The 24318-nt window shown below is 42.7% G+C and overlaps 1 protein-coding gene across 1 annotated transcript in view; it reads right to left on the bottom strand.

Annotated features, from left to right (window-relative positions):
• Window positions 1–24318, bottom strand: part of AHRR (aryl hydrocarbon receptor repressor) — a 284245-nt gene that overhangs the window by 79702 nt on the left and 180225 nt on the right. The window contains 1 exon segment of the mRNA XM_072411941.1: window positions 22814–22941. Coding sequence (XP_072268042.1) covers window positions 22814–22941 — 128 coding nt within the window.

Raw genomic sequence — 24318 nt, 5'->3', positions numbered from 1 at the left:
AGTGGAAGGAATGAAGAAGGAGGAGGAGGAGAAGAGGACTGGGGTGGCCCATGCTTTCCCACCACACCCTCGGCAGGGGTAATATGTGCTGCAATGCCTCTTGCAGTCTACCGCCCACTGAGTTATGCAAGGCCACCCAGTGAGTGGTGAAGGACAGGTAGCGTCCCACTCCGTGCCTGGTTGTCCAGCTGTCAATGGTGATGTGGATTTTGCTGAACACCGAGAATGCCAATGCCCCAATGCCCGGGAGAGGTTACCCATTACATGTGCATGTAAACTGGGTACAGCTGTGCGGAAGAAGTAATGCCTGCTTGGTATATTCCACCACGGCTCAGCACACGCCATTAGGTCATGGAAGGGAGCAGAGTCCACAATGCTGTACGGCAATAGCTGCAAGGCCAATAGTTTGGCTAGACGCGAATAGAGCTCAATTACTCTTTCGTTGGTTGGGCCCATAGCCTGATGCCTTGCGCAGAACTCCGGTAGAATGGGCTAAGAGGACTGGGAGTTAGGGGAGCTGAAGGCGTCACTGGAGTACCCATCTTGTGGTGACAAACGTCGTCTGTCGCCACGAAACCTGCGTGCAGAAGCTGAGAAGCTACTTCATCGCCGCTAGAAGTCTGGCTGGCACCAACCTCCTCAGACGTAGTAGTAATGATAGTTGGAGGTGGAGAAGGAGTCAATGTAGGTGGAAGAAGAGAGGATGGCGTGGTTGCACCTCCTTCAAGAGAACGCAAATACCGCTCCCACGTTGGATTGTGGTTCTTGCGCATGTGGGAAAGCAAGGATGTTGTACCCAAATGTGATCCAGCCTGTCCTCTGCGGATGTGCCTGTGGCACAGGATGCAGATTGCTACACACCTGTCATTGTCTTTCACCATGAAAAAGGACCACACTGGAGAGTGCATGCAACCACTCTGCTGCTCTTCTTTCTCCTTGCCTGCCTCTGCGTCTGCTCTGTGTCTGCTCCAGCTCATCCTCCCCCATTGTCACATCATCTCTGACTGTTCCCCTGCTTGTGCCCACTCCTCTGTCTCTTCTTTGGGACTCACATGAAGCAGATTGGTGGCCCCTTTTATCCCCAGTATTTTGCTGCTGCTGCCTTTTCTCTACGTCTATTTCTGAACCCAGGTGACATCACAGTCATCATCATCCTCATTTTCATCTAAGCCAACATTTGCAAATGCAGCCACTGATCCAGGACCCTCGCCCAGCAAATGCAGATCACATGACCAGCATTAGCAGCACAGCATTAAAAGCCTTCCTCTGCTGTGACCATTAACCACCCCCAAATACCCCATAATAAAAGAAAAACATAACACATTTCCTTGGAGAATAATTGGCCACAGCAGCCCCCTTTTATTAACCATGTACTTAAACATATAAATAACAACATTTTCATAACCGGAACACTTCTTTAAACGGATCCATGAAAGGTAAGAATTTCTGATAGTACTCCATCCGTCTCCGCTTTTCCAACCAGGCCCCCAGGCGCTCATGCCCCGCCTCCTTCCTTAATATAGGGAGGGAGGGTGGGGATGCAGTCCCACGGCAATAATTTTAAGGATCTGCTTGGTTTCTCAAGCTTCTTCTTTTTAACCCCTAAAACCCTGACCTCCCCCAAAACTTTCATCCAATCCCAAACTCTGATTCTCCCGCACTTTCCTTATTACCATAAATTCCATAATCTCCTCTCCTCCTCCCCATATTCCACACAAGCCTCCACAACAACCAAGTGTCATGCAAGGCCACCCTTACTGTCCCAACCAAATTTTTCCGTATCCCCATCCCCTCTTGTATTTCCCTTACCCCACCTCTAACTTCCATGGACCCTATCAACAGAAAAAACCCGCCACCAGCCGCAAACTTGACCCCTTAAGTTTGCGAGCACCCCCACACCTTGACTGCACGCTGTACCGCGTCTCCCAAACTCAGTAACCATAAATCATTCCCCACCGCGTTAAGGTGCACACCATCCCTCCGTAAGAGCAACTCCGAGTCAATTTCCAATTCCCTGTGTCTAGCCACCAAACCCCCAATCCTTCCCATAAAGCGGCCCACCTCTCTATTTACTTTTACTCGGGCCCTGTTTATCCGCTCCACCGACCGGGCCTGACGCCATGCCAGGCGAGCCACCATCTCTGACCAAACCAATATGGTCCCCGGGAATGCATCCCTAAGCCTCAAGCAATCCAATTTAATGTCTCGAATCAATTCCCTCATTGGCCGAAACCCCAAATCATTGCCCCCCACATGCAGTACTAACACATCAGGGGCTCTATCCAAAAACGCAAACCTGTGCACCTCGGGAACCACCCGTTTCCATGGCATACCTGGTATCCCGATCCAATGCACCCTTGCCACTTCCCGCTGCAAGCCTAACTGTCTGCCATACTGGCGTACCTCAGCCCTTCTGGCCCCCCAATACACGTATGAATGGCCCAAGATCCACACCAAACAAGCTGACCGATCTGCAACAAAGAACACAAAGAAAAACCTCACTGATCCACCAAGAACTGCCCCCAAAGAAGTACCACCCCAAAACAGAAACAGAACCACATACCCGACTACCCCCCACAAATTTCCCAAAATAAAATGCCTACAATAAATGCGGCCGCACATATAAACGGAACCGATGGGATTCCCATCGACCAATCCTTTTTATAACTTCCGGGCCCAGACCCCACCTGGCCGCCTCAGTGGCTGCCCCAATCCTGAAAGAATGAGCGGCATATTCACCCGGCCTTCTACCAGTCAACTCCACACAACGTCGAAATATCGATACAAATTGAAAACGAGTCACGAAGGACCCATCCGCATGATCAAACAAAGGCCCCTCACCCTGAGGCCGACACGCCACATATTCACCCAAGGCCTTTACCGGACATAGATCCAAAGCCTCCAAGCTTCTCAAGACCAGGCGGGCCCCCTTTCCCCCTTGATCCGTTTTTGACCTACGAATCCAGACCCATAACTCACCCCCCGATATCCTCACATCACCCAGGCTCAGGCCCCCCGCTTTTTCTTTGCTAGGGGACACCACCTCCCCCACCCTTAAAGCCGCAAAAAAGGTAACCAGAAAAACAGTTTTAAAAAGAACCGTTTCAAACGCATTAAAACACACCCGACCCACATTCCTACATATCTCTTCCAACAACTCAAATGACACAGGCCTCCTCTGATCCACACGGCCCCTCCCCTTCCTGTAGCCCTTCAACGCCTGGCGAACTAAAAAACATTTTGTACTGTCCACCTGACCCAAGACCTTAAACAAAAAAGCCAAGGCCGCCAATTTCTTACCCATGACACCACCAGAAACTCCTCTCTGAAAATTCCCCAACAAGAACAACAAAACCATCTCCTCCCCACTAGCTGCATGTCCTTGCCCTTGCTCACCTTCCAGAAAATCCCACCATTCCCGCCAGACGGTAGCATAAGCCCTCCAAGTCCCAACAGAGACCGAATCCTTGAGGAGCTCCGCTAATGCCCCCAAATCACCGACCATAACCCATCTGGACAAGGGGTCCCCTGTACGTCCGCCCCTGGAGCCAATTCCCGGAAACGGTCCCACTGGAAACGAGAAAGAGAATCCGCAATTACGTTCTCGCACCCAGGAACATGCACAGCCCGCACAAACACATTTAGCCGCAAGCACACCAGCACCAAATGTTGCAAAAGACAAATGACCTGAGGGGAAGACCCAGAATTATTGTTAATCACCTCCACTACCCCCAAGTTGTCGCAGTGGAATCTCACCTTCCGATTTTGCAACAATGAACCCCACAAAGTCAGTGCTACCACCAATGGAAACCGCTCCAGCAAAACCAAATTTTTACACAACCCCAACTTCCGCCAGTCCTCAGGCCAAACCTCCGCACACCAATGACCTGCAAAGTAAGCCCCAAAACCCGAGCTTCCGGCTGCATCAGTCCAAAGTTCCAAAAATTCGTTATCAACCTGGGCCTCCATCCACAGCGACCTCCCATTGTACTGATCCAAAAATTGTCTCCATACTCCAAGATCCTTCCGCAACACTTTAGTCAAACGAACAAAATGATCCGGCCGCTTGATCCCAGCCGTTGCAGCTGCCAATCTGCGGCTAAATATCCTACCCATGGGCATGATCCGGCAAGCAAAATTCAACTTCCCCAATAATGACTGTAAGTCTACTAACCGTATCTTCTCCAAACAACAAGCCCTCCTAACCTCTCCTCTAAGAGCTTCCAATTTGTCTTCAGGCAACCTACATTCCATGCACACCGAGTCCAACATTATCCCCAAAAAAGACAGCTCCGTCCCGGGGCCTACCGTTTTTTCCCCAGCCAAGGGGACCCCGAATTGCCCCGCCACATGCTCCAAAGTGCCTAACAAGTTAGCACAAACCAAGGACCCACTAGGACCAACACACAAAAAATCATCTAGATAATGAATGATGGACTGAACACCGGAAACCTCCTTAACCACCCATTCCAAAAAGGAGCTAAACATCTCAAACAAGGAACAAGAAATTGAACAGCCCATAGGCAAACATTTATCCACATAAAAAGCGCCCTCCCAACAACAACCCAGCAAACAAAAACTATCAGGATGCACCGGCAGCAACCGAAAAGCCGACTCAATGTCGGCCTTAGCCATCAAGCACCCCTTCCCGGCCTTCCTAACCAGGTCAACTGCCACGTCAAAAGAAGTATACACTACCCTGCATAGTTCTGGCGCAATGCCATCATTAACCGATTCCCCTTTTGGATAGGACAAATGATGGATCATCCGAAACTGACCCGGCTCCTTCTTGGGGACCACACCCAAAGGAGAAATCACCAAATTCTTCAAAGGCAATTCCCGAAAAGGCCCTGCCATGCGCCCCAAAGCCACCTCCTTCTGTAATTTTGCAGTCACCACCCCTGGATTCTGCAATGCCGACCGCAAATTCTTGTGTACCCTGGTTAAATTTACCCGCTCGCATGGAATCCTGAAACCCTCCTGGAAACCCTCTCTCAATATTTTTGCGGCCTGCCGATCCGGATACCTACTTAGAAAATCCACCATGTTTTCCAGCCTCACCGGGGTCTTCCCTCTTTCCTGCAGACTCAATAGGGCGCCCCCGCCCTTTGACCACGCACCGCGCTCCTGAATGAGTCCCCCCACAACTGGAACATTCGTGCTTAAATCTACAGGTAGCACCGAACTTGCACACTCCTTCATTGAACAACCAACAAAGGCCTTTCTTTTTACCTGCCAGGGGTCCTGCACCTCCTGAACCCCCGGCGCCACCATGAAAAAGCTGCAGTCCCAACCTTGCTGACGTCATCAGCCGCATCCACAGGCTGATATCCTTATGATCCCAACGCATTCCAGGCCTCATAGCTTTCTGCTGCCTAAACTGCTCATCGTAACGCAACCAAGCTATCCCTCCATACACCCTGTATGCTTCACTAATCGCATCCAAGTAACAAAAAAGTGCTGAACAATTCTCAGGAGCCTTTTCTCCTACAATACTAGCCAAAATTGCAAATGCCTGCAACCAGTTCTGGAAAGTCCTCGGTATCAAACGCCACAAACCTTTTTCTTCCCCAGCACGCTTGCCCTCACCGAGCTTCATATCACGGCCACCAAATCGCTCAACTGGCAATAAAGAAAAAATCTCAACATACTCCCCCTTCCAGATTTTTTCTCTCACGTCCATCGCCAAATGTGCCTCTAAAGGGCCCTCAAAACAAACATACACCTCCCCTTTTGCACCATCCGCAATACCTTGAGAGGTCATCTCCCCCCCGACATCCTGACCACCAAATCCTGTCTTTTGAGCCACAGCACCCCCTTTGCTCCACCAACCCCTCATTCATGCTCTGTACTGGCCCTGCCCCAGACAACACCGGCATCACCTCTCTAGCCACAGCCCTATTGGTGCACCCCACAGCCCCTTCCACAGCAGGTACACCAGCAAACTTCAAGAATAAATCCCTCAAGCCCATTAACAATTCCCCCCCTCCCCCCCCCAGAACCCCCTGGCCACCTACCCCTGGTTGGCACCAATGCTTTCCCCCAAGCGCCCCTGCATCCTGTTCACACACATTTTGCATAACAATATTACCAGCATTCCTCCCAAACCCCACTTCCCCCCCCCGCCCATCCCAAACCCCCACATACTCACAAGGCTGCCGGGTCTCCCTCAGGCCCGCGGCCGTCACCATCTTCTCTGGCCCCGCCGGTGATCTTTCTGCTGCCTCCCCGATGTCCCCCTCCGAACAGGCCTCCTCCTGCACGCTGCGGTCATCATCTGCCAAGACTTCCGGGTCCCGCTGGATGACGTCATCATCGGGGGCCGCAATCGATCCGGAACTTCCGCCCGGGACCATCCTCCGCAAGCTCCGCCTTGGGCTCCGCCCGTCAGCACACGAGCCGGAGCCCGCTGCAGCAAATCCTCCAACGCTCCTCCGGACCGCTGATGCCATCCTCTCCCGGGCCTCCCTCGAGGCCGGACCGCCGCCGGATACCGGGTCACCAGTCCTGCCAGTGCCAGTCCGGGCACCGCCGCCCACGGTAAGTGCGTCCTCTTCTTCCGCGTCAGTAGCCAATCCCCTTCTGCCTCGCATCACAGTCCGGCCCCTCTGCGAATCCTCCTGCTGCTGCGCCTCCATCGGGTCCCGGCTTTGCTGAGGATTCCTCCCTGCTCCCCCGCTGGAATCCTTTGATCGTCTCTTAACAGGGGGAGCTGGAGGGTCCCTTACGGGGCTCCTACCGCGGAGCTGAACCCCGGGGGTCCCACAAGGACTTAAGCGCTCCGGTGGCCGTGACCGCCGAGTGCGTCTGACAAGGGGGGGCTCCGGCTCTGTCCCCCCCTCGGCCCCCTGTAGTGCCATGGTCAGTTGTTTCTCCAGCCATTCTGCACCCCGAACTTCTGCAGCATCCTTAAGCTTCTGCAGCAATGTTTCAACGTCCGCCATAATAAAGAAATAGATGCAGTCCCACGGCAATAATTTTAAGGATCTGCTTGGTTTCTCAAGCTTCTTCTTTTTAACCCCTAAAACCCTTACCTCCCCCAAAACTTTCATCCAATCCCAAACTCTGATTCTCCCGCACTTTCCTTATTACCATAAATTCCATAACCTCCTCTGTCCTCGTGCCTGCATCCGGTTTTACTTAAACTTCTGACCCCTTGCCACCACTGACTCATGCCCTTAACAATTTCCAGCCACCCATGGCCCCCCTTCTATGAACTTTTCACCTTTATCACATATTCAGCCTTCAATGCTACCCTGTCATGAGGCCCTTCGCCCATAGGTGTCGCTCCAGGCCTGCTGTCTCAAAGTCTGCCTCCTGCTCTTAAATTCGCACTGTCAGATCCTCAGGCTGTTCCTCAAACAAAAAGGGAGAGCAATCGGGAGGTACAGGCACTTTAGACACGCTAACTCCTGTCTTTGCTCCTGTCACGGCTGTGCTGTTTGCTGCTGCTGCAGAAGAAGAGCCTGCTGCACTTGAGGCCCCTGAGACCCAGTCCACAATACTCTTCACATGACATGGCTGTATGATTGTATTCCGCCTTCTCAATACATCTACCAGCGTATTGGTTTTTTAACAAACGGTCTTCTTCGGTAAAAAGCAAGAGGTATCAAACACTGAAATATCTGTATTTTTTTTATAGTAGAACAGAAATTTTTTTTTTACCAAACCCTATTCTTTGGTAAATAGCAAGAGGTATCACACACTAAAATATCTGTATTTATTTTTTAGTAGAACAGACATTTTTCTGAAGCAAACTGGCTTTTTTGCTAAATAGCAAGAGGTATCAAAGACTGAAATATCTGTATTTTTTTGAGAGTAGGACAAAAATTTTTCTGTAGCAAACTGGCTTCTTTGGTGCATAGGAACAGGTAGCATCAAACACTGCTATATCTATATATATATACAGATATACAGAAAGCTCCTAACCTGTCCCCATCACAATCCACGTCTCCCTGCTTCTATCCTTCACACAGAACACAGGTTGGAGTGACTAACCCTTCCCTCATTCCCTGTATATATGACTGTGCTCAGATCTCTCTGATCTATGATTGGGCTGCTGGGCCTTGCTGTGCTTTCTGGGAGCAAATGATTTGCTCCCAGCCACGCCATTCTTCCTGAAAATAGTCGCTCTTCCCGCCCTCTGCTTTTTCTTAGTTTGTTCAGCGAAAACACAACCTCATGGCGAATCACAAGGCTGTTCTCGCTTAAATGTTTGGTAAGCGAGAAAGGCCCGATTCACCGCAAGATCGAACTTACAAATCTCGCTCTGTCATCCCTAATTAAAATACATCTCTTAAATATTTGTTCTTTATTTCTTTTTTATGTTAATATTATTAACTATAGTAACATCTATGGTGTTACGGGTAAATTTTGACCCATATATATTTACTTCAACAAAAGGCAAAAAAATGTTTTTTTTATTTCAAAAATAGAGAAGCAGATTAAGTAATAATACTTAATTATAGTAATTAAAATGTAGATTTGCAAGGTTAAACAAACAACAACCAATCAAACCAATAGAAATTCCCTGTGCAAAACATGCATGTGTGTGTGTTTAGATGCATGTGTGGCAAAAAGAGAAGGTTTTAGTGTGTTCTTTGCATAAATATTTTTTGCAGTGGAAGCACAATGTATTTGTCTTCCTGTCCTTATTGCTAGGGCAGACCTGACACCTCTTTCTTTTAGAATCCGGTGGATTCAATGCAGTTGTGGCTGTGCTGGTTGATACTGAGGCAGGGCTGGCTTAGGATGCTGGCGCTGATGATCTTTGTGTTGCTGATGATGTGGACGGAGTGCTTGACTCTGCAGCTGTCTGACAAAGGCTGCGGCGACTGGGTCTCAGGGAACCTGTTTCCTCTGCTCAATGTGCACCTTGACAGGGGAATTTCCTAGCTCCTCAAGAAACATTCTCCGCTTGGTATTTTTGATTGAGTACCACCCCAGGTGGATGTGGATCCACAAAACAAATGCATTGTACACAGACACATCTAAGATGTTATAAAACACAACCATTGGCCATTTCCTGGTCATTTGCTGACAAGTGTAGGTGGCAGTCAGCTTGTCCAGGTTGTTCACTCCTCCTTTGTTTTTATTGTAATCCGGGAAAAGTAAAGTTCTTGATGACACAGCTGCATCTTTGTGAAAAGTGGACATAAGTATCACACTCCAGTTTCTTTTTGGACAATATGAAACAACAGTGGTGGTGTCTGTAAGTTTTGAAGAAAGTGGAGCACTGCCCTTCACACTGCCCTTCACACTGCAAAATTTTGGTTGGCAGATCAGGTTTCCTCCTTAGAAGTTCTTGTCCAAGGTCATAGCTTGTAAAACAAATTGTGACGTGTGATATTGTGACCCCGCAGTGCAGTGATCATATCAAGGAGTACACGTTTTCCGTGTTTTTTTCCCTAGGATGCCACTTGCAGGTTTGCCTGTGTAAATCTGTAAATTCTATGGATAGCTTGTTTTTGCATCACAGGCTCCCCTGATTTTTTTTTTCGTATTTGCTTGGCTTACTGGGCATGTATTGCCGGAAATAGCATTTGTCACCTGAGGTCTAGGGTGAAACATCAGTGGAAGGAGCTGCACCCATCTCTCCCAGACATCTCTGATGGGAGCAAGCTTTTCAGCTTTTGCTCTAGTATCTCTGTTGTCAAATCTGAGGCCTCTTGATATCATTTGAAAGGTTGGAAGTGACATTGTTGACCAGAAAATTGATGACACGTCCCAGAGAATATGAGAGGCCTTATTACAGGATCTGTACACTCCAGCAAGAAGAAAAACACCAATATAAGCATCCAGGCATTCATCATCAATGTCATTCCACATGTCCCCATGTTTTTTTTTTCCTTCAAGGTTTGTCAAAGAAATTATAACTTTTTTAGTGACAATGGCATGAACAATTCAAAACATGTCCTGATGTCACTTACTCTAGTCACAGCAAACCTTGTGATCCCAGGGGTCATTTTGATGACATTTTCAGCAGCTCGTCTTCCATGTACGTCAGGAGGTACTGAACTCCAACAGATGTTACCACTTTTGGATTTGAATGTTTCAGCAGAAATGGAAGCAGCTTCAGCAGCGGTGGCCTTCTCATCAGACTCATCAGATGTCTGTGAATTGTGGTTGATACCCTAATTTGTCGTCTGTCTCAGAAACCTGTTCATCCGTATCGCTATGCTGGTTTGCATCCTCTGTTTCATTTACATCCAAGATATAATCCATAATTTCACTTTTTGTATATCTTCTATGAATTTTTGAAATCTGAAAATAGGAGATTTGTGCTTTGCAAGTAACAAGACTAACTGAATAGTTCCTTCTATGTCTGGAATGCCTATTTGTTTTGTCTGTTTAGCTACAGATAAGAAGCATCAGAGATAAGCCCTAAAAAAGAGGAGCGAGAGGAGAGGGCTGGCTGTTAGTGTGATGTTCTGTGACTTAAAGCTGACAGTCTAATTTTTTTGTGTGTATGATTTCAGTTGTGGCACTAATTAATATTATATAATCCTATATTATAACCGGGTCGAAACTGACCATAAACAACACAAAGGTCATATTTTCATCACAGCATTTTATAATTTAGTAAAATTGATTATTTTTGTTTTATTTTGTTTACATAGAGGTTCCTGACAAAATAAAAAAAACCTTGATGCAATGAAAAAATTTATGTGGTACTTATATTAATTTAGAAAATAAAAACGGGTCGTAAATGACCCTAAGTATATAGGAAGGTTAACCATAACCTCATCACATGCACAGTTTTAAGACTTTTCTAGGTCTGCTCCCACTCTCTGGAACTCTCTTCTCCATCCTGTTCACCTTGCTCCTACTTTCTGCAAATTTAAAAGAATTCTTAAAACCCTCCTTTTCAAACTTGCCTAGTGTTATTTTTCTGTCTCTTAAACCCCCACTACTAGACCCTGCAGATACTCACTTGTCCCTGTTGAGCAATTATTTTCTGCCTTATTCTCTTCCACATTCCGATCTTTGGCCATCTTGATTGATTGATCAGGATGGTATAACTCCCACACGTTCATACAGTCCTTGCACCTGAGCTGGGAAGCTGGGATTGCTGGGTGCTCCTGGCATGAAAGCTAAGATGAAATCATGTATGCAACAAAATTGTGGTGACAATGCCTTTGTGTTGCCTGGATCTTCTCCCCCAAGTCAAACCCAAGATAAAAAATGGCTACAAAGAATGGGAGGACAACGTATATTCTAAATAGAAAACATGCAGATAGATGCGCTTAATAATAAAAAACTTTCTGTAGCTGGCAATGCCATGTCATAGCCCTAGATATAAAACCAATGGTCAAACATGGTGAAGTAATAATGTTACTCATAGCAATACCCCAATCTTTAGGAATGATGATGTACAATACTCATCCCCTTTCTCTCATTGCAGTCTAATACAGTTAAAGAAGAGAACTCTTTGATCTCTTTGGAGAATTCAAAATAGCAAATACAGTAAGCCAAACCAAATATCTTATATAGTCTCCACAATGAAGGTTGAATTTAAATGTAAATGTACAGTTTTTGGAATTATCAAATGCTCAAAATAAGACACTAGCTTATGATGTGACTTTTTGCAGATGGTATGCCTCAGAATAAAGGTATGGGTAAACATTATCGGATTTGAATCCTAAAACAGCACAAACTAACTTTGAAGACAATAAATCTATTTAGTTACAGATATGATCTATGTAACAATGCCAGCAAATTGCGGAAATCAAGTCCACACAATAAACCATAAACTTAGTTAACTTAAGGAAAAAAGATATATTGGGAGTTTGAATGAATACTCAATATGGCAACAGAAGAATATATCGTTTTTTATATTTAGTAGAAATCTGCCATAAAATTAGCATACAATAGATTTGGTTAGTAAATCATTGAGTGTTGTTAGGTTTTTGGGTTTTTTTTCATTTCCCAAAGCAACCAAGTCAGAAGTCAAATTCGGAGAAAAACAAGTGATGAGGTTTGACATTATGGGTGGAGTTGAATATGGGGATGCATAATACACAGGTAATTATTAAAGTGTTCTATGGCCCCATAGTGCTAAGGAAGAAATGGAGAATCAACTACTAGCACAGATAGAAAGGGCTGCAAAGGCTGGTATAGTTTTATAATGGGAGACTTTAACTACCCTGCCATTGACTTGAGTAATGGTACAGCAAAAGGGCGGAAATTTATGAATTTAATACAAGATAATTTTATGGTACAATTTATACAAGCCCCATTTAGAAATGATACTCTGCTGCACCTATTTTTTTCTAACAATGCAGAGCTTATAGCAAATGTGCAAATAAAAGAGAATCTGGGTAGCAGTGACCATAATATGATTTCATTTAATGTAAGCTATAAACAGGAAGCAAAAACTGGAAAGATAAAAACAATAAATCTTAAGAGAGCAAAAAGAATAAAAAAAATGGCATTCCAAAAATATAAAAATGAAGGATCACCTTCGTCTTTTAAAAACTATAAAGAATATACTAAAAGACGTAAAAAGGAGATAAAAAGTGCAAAACCTTCGAAATAAAAGACAGATTGCAAAAGAAAGTAAGACAAACCCCCAAATTTTTTTTAATATATTAATAGGAAAAAGATCAGATCTGAGCATGTAGGCCCTAAAGGATTCCGGTTGATAAATAGGAATAAAGAAAGGACGGATTTACTAAACACTTTTTTTAGCTCTGTGTACACAAAGGAAAATGACAGAGATCAAGTTCAAACTGCTAATAGCAATGTCACTGCCCTAAATGAGCCACAATGGCTTAAAATATGATTGAGAAACAGTTGGGAAAAATTAAGGCTGACAAAGCACCAGGACCTGAAGGATTACATATACGTGTCCTCAAAGAGCTGAGCTCAGTTATTTCAAAGAAATGTTTCCAATATTTAGAGACTCTTTAATCATTGGCATGATACCAATGGATTGGCGTAAGGCCAGTGTGGTTCCTAACTTCAAAAAGGGAGCAAAGTCATTACCATGTAACTACAGACCGGTAAGTTTGAGGAAGTAAGTAAACAGGTAGGCAGTGTCACAGTGGTCCTGATTTATTAACGCTCTCCAAGGCTGGAGAGAATATACTTTGATCAGTGAAGCTGGGTGATCCAGCAAACCTGGATTGGATCTGGTCCAGGATTCAAAACATTTGCTAGCATTTGGTTTTCTGGATCACCCAGCTTCACTGATCAAAGTGTATTCTCTCCAGCCTTGGAGAGCTTTAGTAAATCAGGGCCAGTACCCCACAGCCAGTAATATGCAAGTTAGGGTCAATAGGTTTTGAAAAGTCAATCTGCAAATAGATAGAGAACTGGCTTAAAGACCACATCCAGAGAGTAATGATTAATGATTCATACACTGAATGGTCTAAGGTGGTTAGTGGTGTACCTCAGGGTTCAGTGTTGGGACCTTTACTGTTTACCATCTTTAACATCTATCATAAATGATATAGGATTTATGATTAAAAGTACCATCTTTGTGTTTGCAGATGAAACTAAACTATGTAATGGAACTAAAGCTACGTACACACTTCCAATTATTATCGTTGGAAAACGAACGACGAACGATCCTGCACGATATCTACGAACGATCGTATAGCACCGATCCTGCACATAGAGATAACGACACGATCGTTCGTAGATATTGTACACACAATAGATACGATCGTTTGAGCGATAGAGGAACTATGTGCACGACAGGAAAGTGAACGAACGTTCGTTCATTACGCATGCTCAGACCATGGACGATCAACGAACGATCGTACACACGAAAGATGGTCAACGATCGTCGTCCAATCCGATCCGCCGGTCCGGTCGTTCGTTTCCAACGACTTTCCTCGTTCATCGGCGTCGTTGGTTACTTTTTTTACGAACGATTTTTGTCCAATTGATCGTTCGCCGTTCGTTCGTCGTTCATTTTGAACGACAAAAATTGGAAGTGTGTACGCACCTTTAGTCTATACAGGATGTAAATGTCTGATAGCAATGTCACAGCCTTAAATGAGCCACATTGACTCAAAATTGATATGATAACAGTTGGATAAAATTAGGTCTGACTTTAAAACCTGACAGATTACACTCACATATCCTTTAGGCGCTGAGCTCAGTTATTTTAAAGCCATTGTTTCTCATTTTTAGAGCACTAGCATGGTACTAATGGATTGGCGTAAGGCTGTGTTTCCTATCTTTTGAAAGGGACTAAAGTCATTATCAAGTAACTACAGATCGGTAGGTTTAACCAAATGTTTTCCCGTGCACACGGGTTCTAGAGAGGTTAATAAAGACCCACATGGAGGAGTTTATGCTGGATAATAATGTTGTAAGTGATAGTCAGCATGGATAGCAAGGATTACACTGGTCAACAAACATTTTCTTGCCAGATTAAAGTCATTTTAGGCCATGCTTGATGCACAGATTCCAAATATGGTATTGGTTCTGGCTGTAGTTTTTGAAATAATGACCTCAATAATATCCTCATAGAAAACTAATAAAACATGAAAATAAAGCAAGATTAATCTAGATATGCCTACGTATACAAAATTACATTTTTGAAATTCCTAATGTCAATATATTCTATATTCAGTATATTTACAGAACCTAATCGCAAAAAAGTCATTGAAAACTGTTGGCATGATTTCCTTTTATACTGATGATCAGGACAATCACGTTGAAGGCTCCAGCAGTAGTCTGCCATCATGTGTCTATTCCATCTGCCCTGATACCTTTCTTCCATCACCTTTACAGCTTGATGGAACCACTCTTCTTGTTTCTTACTAAAATTGCCAAGGTTTTCTGGACATTTTGCAAATGGCTATGGAGAAAGTGTACCTTTATGCTCATAAGAAGCACCCAAATTTTTAAACTTTAAGAGCAAGTTTTCTACCAGTTCTTCATAATTTTGTGCTTTACCCAGGTGGTTAAAGCATGGTTACCATGGTTACCCAAGTTCTTGACAACCATGACATAGCTGTGCCAGGCAGAAGCTTCAGTATCAGTCATGTAACTTGTGAAATTTGAATGATTTATCAGTTTCCGAATCTGGGGTCCATCAAAGATTCCTTCTTTTAATTTTTCAGTACTCAATCCAGGGAAAAATCTACAAATGTATTTGAAGCAATCACTGTCCTTGTTCAGAGCTCCAACAAATCATTGCTTTATTAATCCCAACTTTATGTGTAGTGGAGGGAGAGTGATTTTTTCATTGTCAACCATTGGGTCGTTAATGATGTTCGCTGCACCTTTTTTCAAGTTTTCCCTTGGAGGCCATGTCACTTTATACCAGTGATCCTGCTTTGCTCTACTATTCCACGAGCAGATGAAACATGGGTACTTTGTGTATCCACATTGCTGTCCAAGTAGGAAGTTCACCATTTTAAGCTAACACAAATAGACCATTGGTCTTCATGATAGCAAAGCTTTTGTAAGACCATTTGGATATTTTGATCATTTTTTTATTTAAGTTTTGTTGAGTGACCAATTGAAATTGATGCATTGCAGTTGCACTTACGCAGTAAAACAGATTTCAAACTTTGAGTGGAACTGTCTATGAAAAGCCGCCAGTCCTCTGCTCAGTATTCTGGTACTCCCATATGGACTTGTAGTAATTACAACAGTACACAAAGTCTCCATCTTCACTGAAATATGGTAGGAGTGTCACCTCTCTTGTCCTATTAACCATTATTTTAACTTCCGCTCTCAGACAGTTCTTTTCTTTTAGCCTGGATGCTAAAAGTTCAAATGCTTGTTTTGACAGACTTAGGTCACATAATAAATCATTGAGCTTTTCTTGTGAGAACTGCTGGTTTGATGAAACATTTCATTCATATTCACTTCCATTGCTAACTCCTGGATTACATTCCAAACCCTGTATATCCTCCATGTCCGATACAGAAATATCAGGGAGTGTAATGAACACTGGTATGGGAACATCAGCACCATGGGACACAGGTTGTCTTGCTGATTCCAAATCAGGGTAATCCCATTATTTTTATTGTAACGATTGAACTAAGATTGGCAATAAATTATGTTTCTTCTCTGTTTTTGCTAAGAATATTTACCACAATTGTAGCAAAATACATTAGGGTCATTTAACCCCCTAGCATTCTAATTCTGTTAGTTTTTTGATGCAAAAAGTGATCCTATTTTTTTTTCATAGAAAGTTTCGTTTATATTGTAGGCCTGTAATTCTTAGGATTACCTCCCGGGAAAAATGATTATATTTATTTATTATATTATATTCATAAACTATATTATAATACATAAATATGTATTTATGTCGGTGGAAGCATGACGTCCAGGTCTATTCATGGCCACTGATAGTGTTTGGTGGTTCTGGACTATGGATTCGGAAACTTGCAAAATGAAGTCTGAATGATTTACAGGCCTCTGACTATTTTTTTGTATAGATCTTTCTTGTCATGCCATCTTAGGGCCATCATCTTGCCTTTTTGCCAGGCAACAAATTCTCCTGTCTTCAGCTTCCCTTTTGCAAACATTGATAGCAAGTTGCGCCGGTTAACCCTATTGGTTCCATAGGCAATCTGTTCTGTGTTGCAGAAGGAATTTATAAAGCTCAGGAGAGGTGTAGAAATTGTCAGTTGTGACACAATAGCCCTGATCTAGCAATGGCTCATGGAGGGATAGCACTGAAGATGTTGCCAATCCATAATGGCTGTATCTGGGGTTGAACTGTGTCCTTTTTCCAGTGTACAGTACTGTATTCCAGATGTAGCCATATACTTTTCACGCCAAATCGTGCCCTCTTTGACGCAATGTACTGCACCCAGCTGAGCCTCCCCTTGTAAGCCATTAGACTTTCCTCAATGCTGACATCTCTTTCTGGCACATAGGTTTGCTAGAATTTTTGTACAATCATCTGAGACACTTTCCAAATTTTCTTCAGTTTTGGTGCAGGATGGGTAGTCTCATCAAATTCTTCATTGTTTGCAAAGTGCAGGGACTTCATGATGAGGGAAAATCGGTATTCTGGCATGACTGTGCCACAGAATAGAGTGGCAATCATTGTATTCTTGGACCAGTACCACTTCTGCATGGGTTTGCCCACAACTCCCCGCAGGATCACCAAGCCCAAAAACAGCCAAATGTCATCCTTGGTCACAGGTTCCCACTTTCTGCTACTGCAAACCTCAGGTGTTTATGTTTGCATAAAAACAAACAATAAATAAATAAAAAAAATTAGCAAAAAATTTAAAAAAGTTAGCAAACACAAGAGCGGCTTACCTGTTTGTCTCCATAACAATTTTTTCGATAACTTCATCGGTCAAAAACAACTTAAGGTATGCCAGGGGGTCATCATATTCAGCCTCAATTTTCATCCCAGGTGCACCGGTGAATGGAAATCTTGGCGGTGCTGTCTGGTCCGCATCAAGGTCAATAGGACACCATGTGCGCACAGTACTAACCTCAGGTTCAGTATCAACGCTCAGCTCACTTTCGCTGTCTAATGAAAAGTTTCCTGGTGAATCACTATCGCTTGATTCCACAAGGGACTCCAAATCGCTATCGATGCTTTCAAATTCCTCCAAAACAGCACTTGCAAGATTCCTTTTGGATGCCATGTGGTCTCCAGCAATCAGTCAGGAACAATCAAGGTCAAAGACAAAGTGATGAAATCATACATTCAGGAAGTGATTTATTAGCCATCAAAAGGTCAGATCAATGTCAGGGCTAATAGTGGGCAAAATGTAAATCAGGGCACTAGGCAATGATGCTTGGTGCACTAAAATATGTACTTGTATTTTTATTATGTGTTTTTATGTTTTTTTTTTACTGTAAAAAAAATGTAAAAGCAGATTACAGAGCAATCTGCTTTTAAATTTCCCACCCCCAGAATCCATCACTCCACCGCATCACCCGGATGATGTCACGGGTGATGCGAGCAGCTATAGTAATTTCCGGGGTGATGCCAATGGGAAATCGCCGCTGGCATCACCCCTGGAATTTACTATTGGTGATGGCATCCGCAGTTAGATGTGATGCACCATGCAGAAATCCTACATGGTGCATCACATCTAACTGATATTAGGCGCAGCAGAGTGGCCGGGACCCGGGCGGCATTTAAAAGCAGATTACTCGGTAATCTGCTTTTAAATTTCCCACCCGGCCATGCCCCCCGACGGACAGGCACCCCGGCATCACAGCGGGATCGTCCGCTGTGATGTATGAATAAAATGTATGAATAAAAAAAGTATTAAAATGTATGAATCAAAAGAAGGCAAATGAAAGTTTCATGAAAAAAATGCCACATTTAATATATAAAATGCAAAAATATTGCTGTAAATAAAGATTGATAATAATATGCTGTGTTAATATTTGTTGTTGGTAAAATCGTCTATTCTGATTCCTGTATCACAAGAACTAGAGCCAATTCAATTAAACTGATGTCATCTCTGGATTCAGCAGACCTGAAATATATTGACTTGAGTAATGTACACTAAATATATTGAAAAATCCTTGCCAAGTAAAAAAACATGTTTTTGTTGAGCTGTGTTATAGATTGCTTTATAAAAAACAGCTAGATGCTTCTCTAGAAGCATATTATTTTACTGGGTATTAAAGTTTTAAAGATAACAGAGACCGTTGATCCAGGGAACATCCAATCAGGAGGGAATTGTTTTCCCTGTTGGAGCAAATTGAACCTGGGTTTTTTTTGCCTCCAAAATTTGAAGTACTGTGCCACTGCTGCTGTATCCTCTCCAGCAGATTTAGGGTGGATTTTCAATGAGTGGGGTGAAGCACGTCAACGTCTTGGCTGGCAGCTGGTGTTGAGGCCAGGGAAACCATAGATGTGTGTAGACAGTATAATTATAACCATTGATGGTAGTTCTGAAAGAGCGTGCAAACCTTAGTAGTAAAGTATGTCTTGGAATCCAGGATTTTTTGGCAGAAGTTTCTGCACTGTGAGGTCTAGGCTATGGCCCAGGCAAGGCATATGTGTAAAGTTACCCAAGTGAAGTGAGGTCTGTGCTGCTATCACACATATATTTGCCAGTTTTAACTGGAATTGGTTATGCCACCTGGGCGTACAGAAAATCCAGTAACTTATTTTCCTTTTAAGTGAATAGAGAAAAGATGGACTTCTCAAAACATTAATAGTGGCTGGGTACCTGTGTCCCTGGAGCACCAAAGGTCATGAACTAGTGGACGCAGGCTGTTTTTACCTGTTTGCACAATAGCAGTTGTAGTGTTAGCAAGTCTGCTAAGCTGATAATGAGGCACTAGACATGCTTCCACTTAGCTTTTTTTTTTGTTTTTTTGTGCAGTGGAACTAAAGAAGGAAAACGGGATTATCTTATTTTGGTCAGGTGCTGCTCTCACAAATATTTGTATTGTATAAATATTGTGTACTCAAATGTGCGTCAGCCCATCAGCAATTTATGTATTTCCAGCAGACATTGCAGATGTTATTGCCAGTGACATATAAACAAAAAAAAAAGAGACAGCAAATGTGCCTGCTCTGGCCTTAGGGTAAGCAGAGGCAAGGATGTCTCTGCTGTTTCTCCCTCCCTGTTCTTCAACTTCTTTCTCTGGCCTTTCCTCCTTTTTCCTGGCTTTTCCATTCTATGGTACCCTTGTGCAGCCTGCCTTGGGAGAGCTTCTCTCCCTATTTTTTTAAGGTTGCCAGCAATGTCTAGCTTTTAATTCAACCATGAATAGGTAGACCTGTAATGCTTTTAGTAATTTACCACACACACACACAAAAAAAAAAATACAAACAATGCAAAGGTTGGCAAATTTTCAAATTTGTAATTAAGTACACTTGCTGCTGATACAAAAAAAAACACAAAGAAAGTGTGAACACAATGGGATTACACAAGATAAGAACAACACAATGGTATCAGTATACCACTTTATTTATCTCTATGCATAAGCTCTAATGTACACTGAAAAACTTGAGTGAAAGGGCTGACTTGGACCTATATGGCCATGGACAAAGTTATGCAGTACAATTTAGGCTCATGCCCCATTTGTACCCACAAATTCAGAGTTTTCAGCTTACTGCACTATTCGCCTGGAGGTCCAGGTGGTCAGCAAACCCTAACCTCTTCTCTATTTAGTTTCCACACCTCATTGGCTGCTATGAGGCAAAAGACTAGGATCAAATGGTAAGGGAGGGCAGTATGGGTAAGCACCAAAATTCATCAAACACAAATTTGGTCAAGTTAGAATTCAGTTTCAATTTGTGTTTAACCTGAATTTGAACCATAACACCAGAAACAGTCTGTACACTAATCTCGACAGCACAAGATTAGCAATTGGAGTTCCTAAACTCCTTTTAAAATACTTATAGTATTTGTCACAAACTTTCAAATAATCTCACACTACTTGTATATGTCCAAAACATAGATGTCACAATGACATAAAAATATTTCCTGTTACTACAGTCACAGATTGTGTCAACTACATTTCCCTGGAAAGGCATTTATGGCCTTAACAATTTTTACCTCAGTGAATGATGAAAGGTATTTGATGCCAACTTGGTAGGTGCTACAAAAGTAGAAACTCTAAGTAACTACATGGTGATGGTAGATCATATGCAAAATGTGTTCCAGGGTGTACAACTTCACCTTAACATTCTAGGCAAGGTATGAAACACACTAACTCCGATACCATATTTCTACAAATAAAGGCTATGGAGCCTAAATTCATTGTTTATTTGTATTTGGTATGTTCCTCTTTTTACCCCCTACCGTTTGTGACTAGTTAGTCTCAGTTAGACACTTCCTGTTGCCTCATGTTAGTTTTCAGTCAGCCATCTTACATACAAGGCTTAGCAAACCAATGTCATATTACACTTCTGGAGATACTTAGAAGACTGTATTGTATCTAATGTAATGCACTTCTTGGCGTGTTGGATTTGGTGATGGTACCATCTGCTAAGACTTGTCTAGAAGGTATGTCAATGCATAAAGCAGTATTGTAAAAGACACAAATTTGTGACTCCTGAGACACAAATCTTGCCATTTACTATGCTATGTGTTACTTCTGGCCTGCAGAGGGCTGAGCATTATCAAACTGAACCAGTATTTTTGTTAGCCTCGCTAGTTTTGAAGTCCCTAATCCAAAGTACACATAGTTTTTTTCAAAATACCATAATAATATCTGGACAGGTTCGTATACACAGACAACAAATGATTAGATTTTTTTGGCACCCACACAAATATTACTTTAAATATTTTAGGTTAAAAAATTTTACATTTTATCAATGATAAATGTTTAAAAACATATAATATAATATACAATCAGTGCATGAATTCACAATGAGTACAAGAAACAAGAAATGTATCTTTTTACATCCAAACAGATGTAAAAAGATACATTGTAAAAGGATACATAAAAAGATACATTGTAAAAGGATACATAAAAAGATACATTGTAAAAGGATACATAAAAAGATACATTATAAAAAGATACATAACACTATTACATACCCCTGTACTTCACATGAAGTTTAAAGAGCACCTGTCAAATCAATTTTAGGCTAAAGCTAGGTACACACTTCCAATAATTATTGTTAGAAAATGAACGATTACGACCGATCAACGATTATGCACGATTATACTTGAACAATCATATTGTGCACAATTCTGTACATGCTGTAACAATCTGATCGTTCATATATAATCCACCAACAGTGTCCACACACTAAATACAATCGTTTGAACGATGCAGGGAGGGACATGTAAAGGAGAAAGTGTACCGCAGAAACATGCACAATCACTGAACGACACGATACTGTACACACGATAGATAGTGAAAGATCGTCGGCCAATCAGATCCACCATGGCAGTCGTGCATTTCCAACGACAATCCATGTTCGTCGGCGTCCTTGGTCACTTTTTTTGGCCAACCGGTTGTTCATCGGTCGTTCGTCAGTCGTTTCTAACGATAATAATTGGACGTGTGTATGCAGCTTTAGTCTATACAAGTCACTAGTCTGTGACAAGTGATCAGGGGAGCAGAGCTGTCAGCATAGTAAAGCTCCGCTGATTGCTCTTCTCCCTGATTGGCTGAGAAAAGGGAAACCCTGATGATGCTTGAGCTGTCATCAGGGTTTCCTATTTCTCAGCCAATCACAGAGCAGTAGAGGTAATGAATGGAGATAGTGTCTCCATTCAACCTCTATTGCCCTCGTATTGCCTGCGGTTACAGCTAATTGAAGGCACCTGCTTTCAATTAGCTGTGACCGTAAAGCTCCCACGGTCCAGGAATCCCACAATGACATTATGATTCATAATGTCATTGTCGGATAACCTGTAAAAAATAAAAAAAGAACAAGTTAAAATAAAAACACATACAAATAAATAAATTTAAAAAAAAGTTTTATTTAAAAAAATTTTTTTTCCCCAAATTTTGCTGTCGAATCCCGAATTTTTGCTGTGTTTTTCGGGTCGGGTCTATCCGAATTCGAACAGCCATATTCGGCTCGAATATAAGGACAAACCGAATTCGAACATCAACACTAGTGGTAACCAATGCACCACACAGTAACAATGTAATACAATCAAAGGACAGGCAGTGTTATCACAACATGTAGTAATGTGCATGCACCAGCATGGCACAGCAAAATCGTCTGAATGGGTCCTTACAGCCTACAAACATCCACATTCCTGTGTAAATTGCTGAGGCCCATCAGCAAGTACCATTTTTGTCATGTGTGACACAAAGTTAGTCACATTTTCCAGCATACCCAAAAGTATCAGTTATTTTTCTTCATCAAATTTAGAGGGATGGTCTTAAAACACATGGTCTTTACAATTCATATGATGTAGAAACATCATAAACTTACCAGAAATCCAGAGGTGCTATCCAACAAACAACGGACACGACAGATAAAGCAGCGATTGAGAAAGGAAGAAAACTCTAATGTGCTGGACTCCTGTGACTTCAAAAGGTTTAGGATAAACATCTCTTCTCCTAGAGTAAAATCAAAAGAAAAAAAATAAAATTATGAAAAAAAAACAAAACAGAATATACTTAACCTGTACCTATGTGCATGCTATGGTTATTAAAAACAGTTTTCTAATTTTTGCCTTTTTCAGAATATGTAATTTTCTGAATAAAAAACATGCAAAGAAAAAAAAAACAACAGCAAATTTAAAGATGAACACAGAAAACAGTTTTCTAAACATCACCAATTCATAAAGTATATAGGTATGTACCAAAAACTATATACTATGTACATGCTGTATTTCTACATAATTTCAGAGTAAAAATATAAAAATCCAAACATCCCAAATTGTAATAATACAACAATTGTTGGAGGTACCTGTGAAGGGAGAAAAAGAGCAGCCTGATTTTCAAGCTCCAAAGAGGTGACAAGAGATTCTTTATATGGGGGCGTGCCCGCGCAATGGCAGAGTAGGCCGTTAACTTCAGGAGCTCAGTAATTTTCACGTTATTTATTGGTTGCGTAGGAGTATGGTCCTGTTTTTTGTTGAGACCAGATCACCCATGATCATCTATATTTGATATATTGTTTTTGGCCACACCGGGATTCACAGCTTCGTTGGCTATTGCTTGCACTACCCCCAAGTAGGCTACCTAACCTTGTTTAGGGGTTAATGTTTTAGGAGTTTCTTAGGTTTCAATATTTTGTAAGGGCTTTTTTTTTCTCCTTTATTACAGCCCTATTCTTATATCATTGGTCCCCCCTTGCATGCCCAGGTAAAAGAAACTGAAAGACATCAGCAGTACTCCTCAGAAGGCAAGTTTATTGAACTTTTTCCCGGCGGAGCCTGCTAAGTCCCCTGAGCAGCCGAGTCCCAAGATGGCACCGGCGCGCGCCTCTACCTCACACCACGAGGAGCTCAGCCCTGTGCAGGAAGATGAAGAAGCCTCCATGAAAGCTACTAGTCAGACCTCATCTCCAGCCTTATCCCGGCAGTCAGCTCCGTTATTTTCACACTCTCCCAGTGATCAGCCACGGAGACAGCATCTTCCACGGGAGCTGCATAGATATTCTGCAGTTGCTACCCACTAAAGCTGATATGGAGTCCCTTGCACTGCGTATTGAGGGGTCCCTGTGAAGGGAAATGGAGTCGCTTCACCAAAGCATTATGGCAGTGGATACTAGAATGTCTACATTGGGGTCCACTACAGCCCAGGCTACCACCAGAATTATGGCCTTGGAGCACTCATAATTAGTGTTGGTTGAATAGCTCATTATTCGATTCGACCGCTATTCGGTCGAATAACGCATAATCATTCGGGTGATCGAACGTCGAACTCTATTAAAGTCAATGGGGGAAAAATTTGTGTTGTTTTTCTGGACTGTGTAGAGCTTCTACAGCC

The sequence above is a fragment of the Pyxicephalus adspersus genome, chromosome 5 (assembly GCF_032062135.1).
Source record: "Pyxicephalus adspersus chromosome 5, UCB_Pads_2.0, whole genome shotgun sequence".
Lineage (NCBI taxonomy): Eukaryota > Metazoa > Chordata > Amphibia > Anura > Pyxicephalidae > Pyxicephalus > Pyxicephalus adspersus.
Note: the sequence above shows the minus strand (reverse complement) of the source record. Positions and strands in the feature narration are given on the sequence as shown.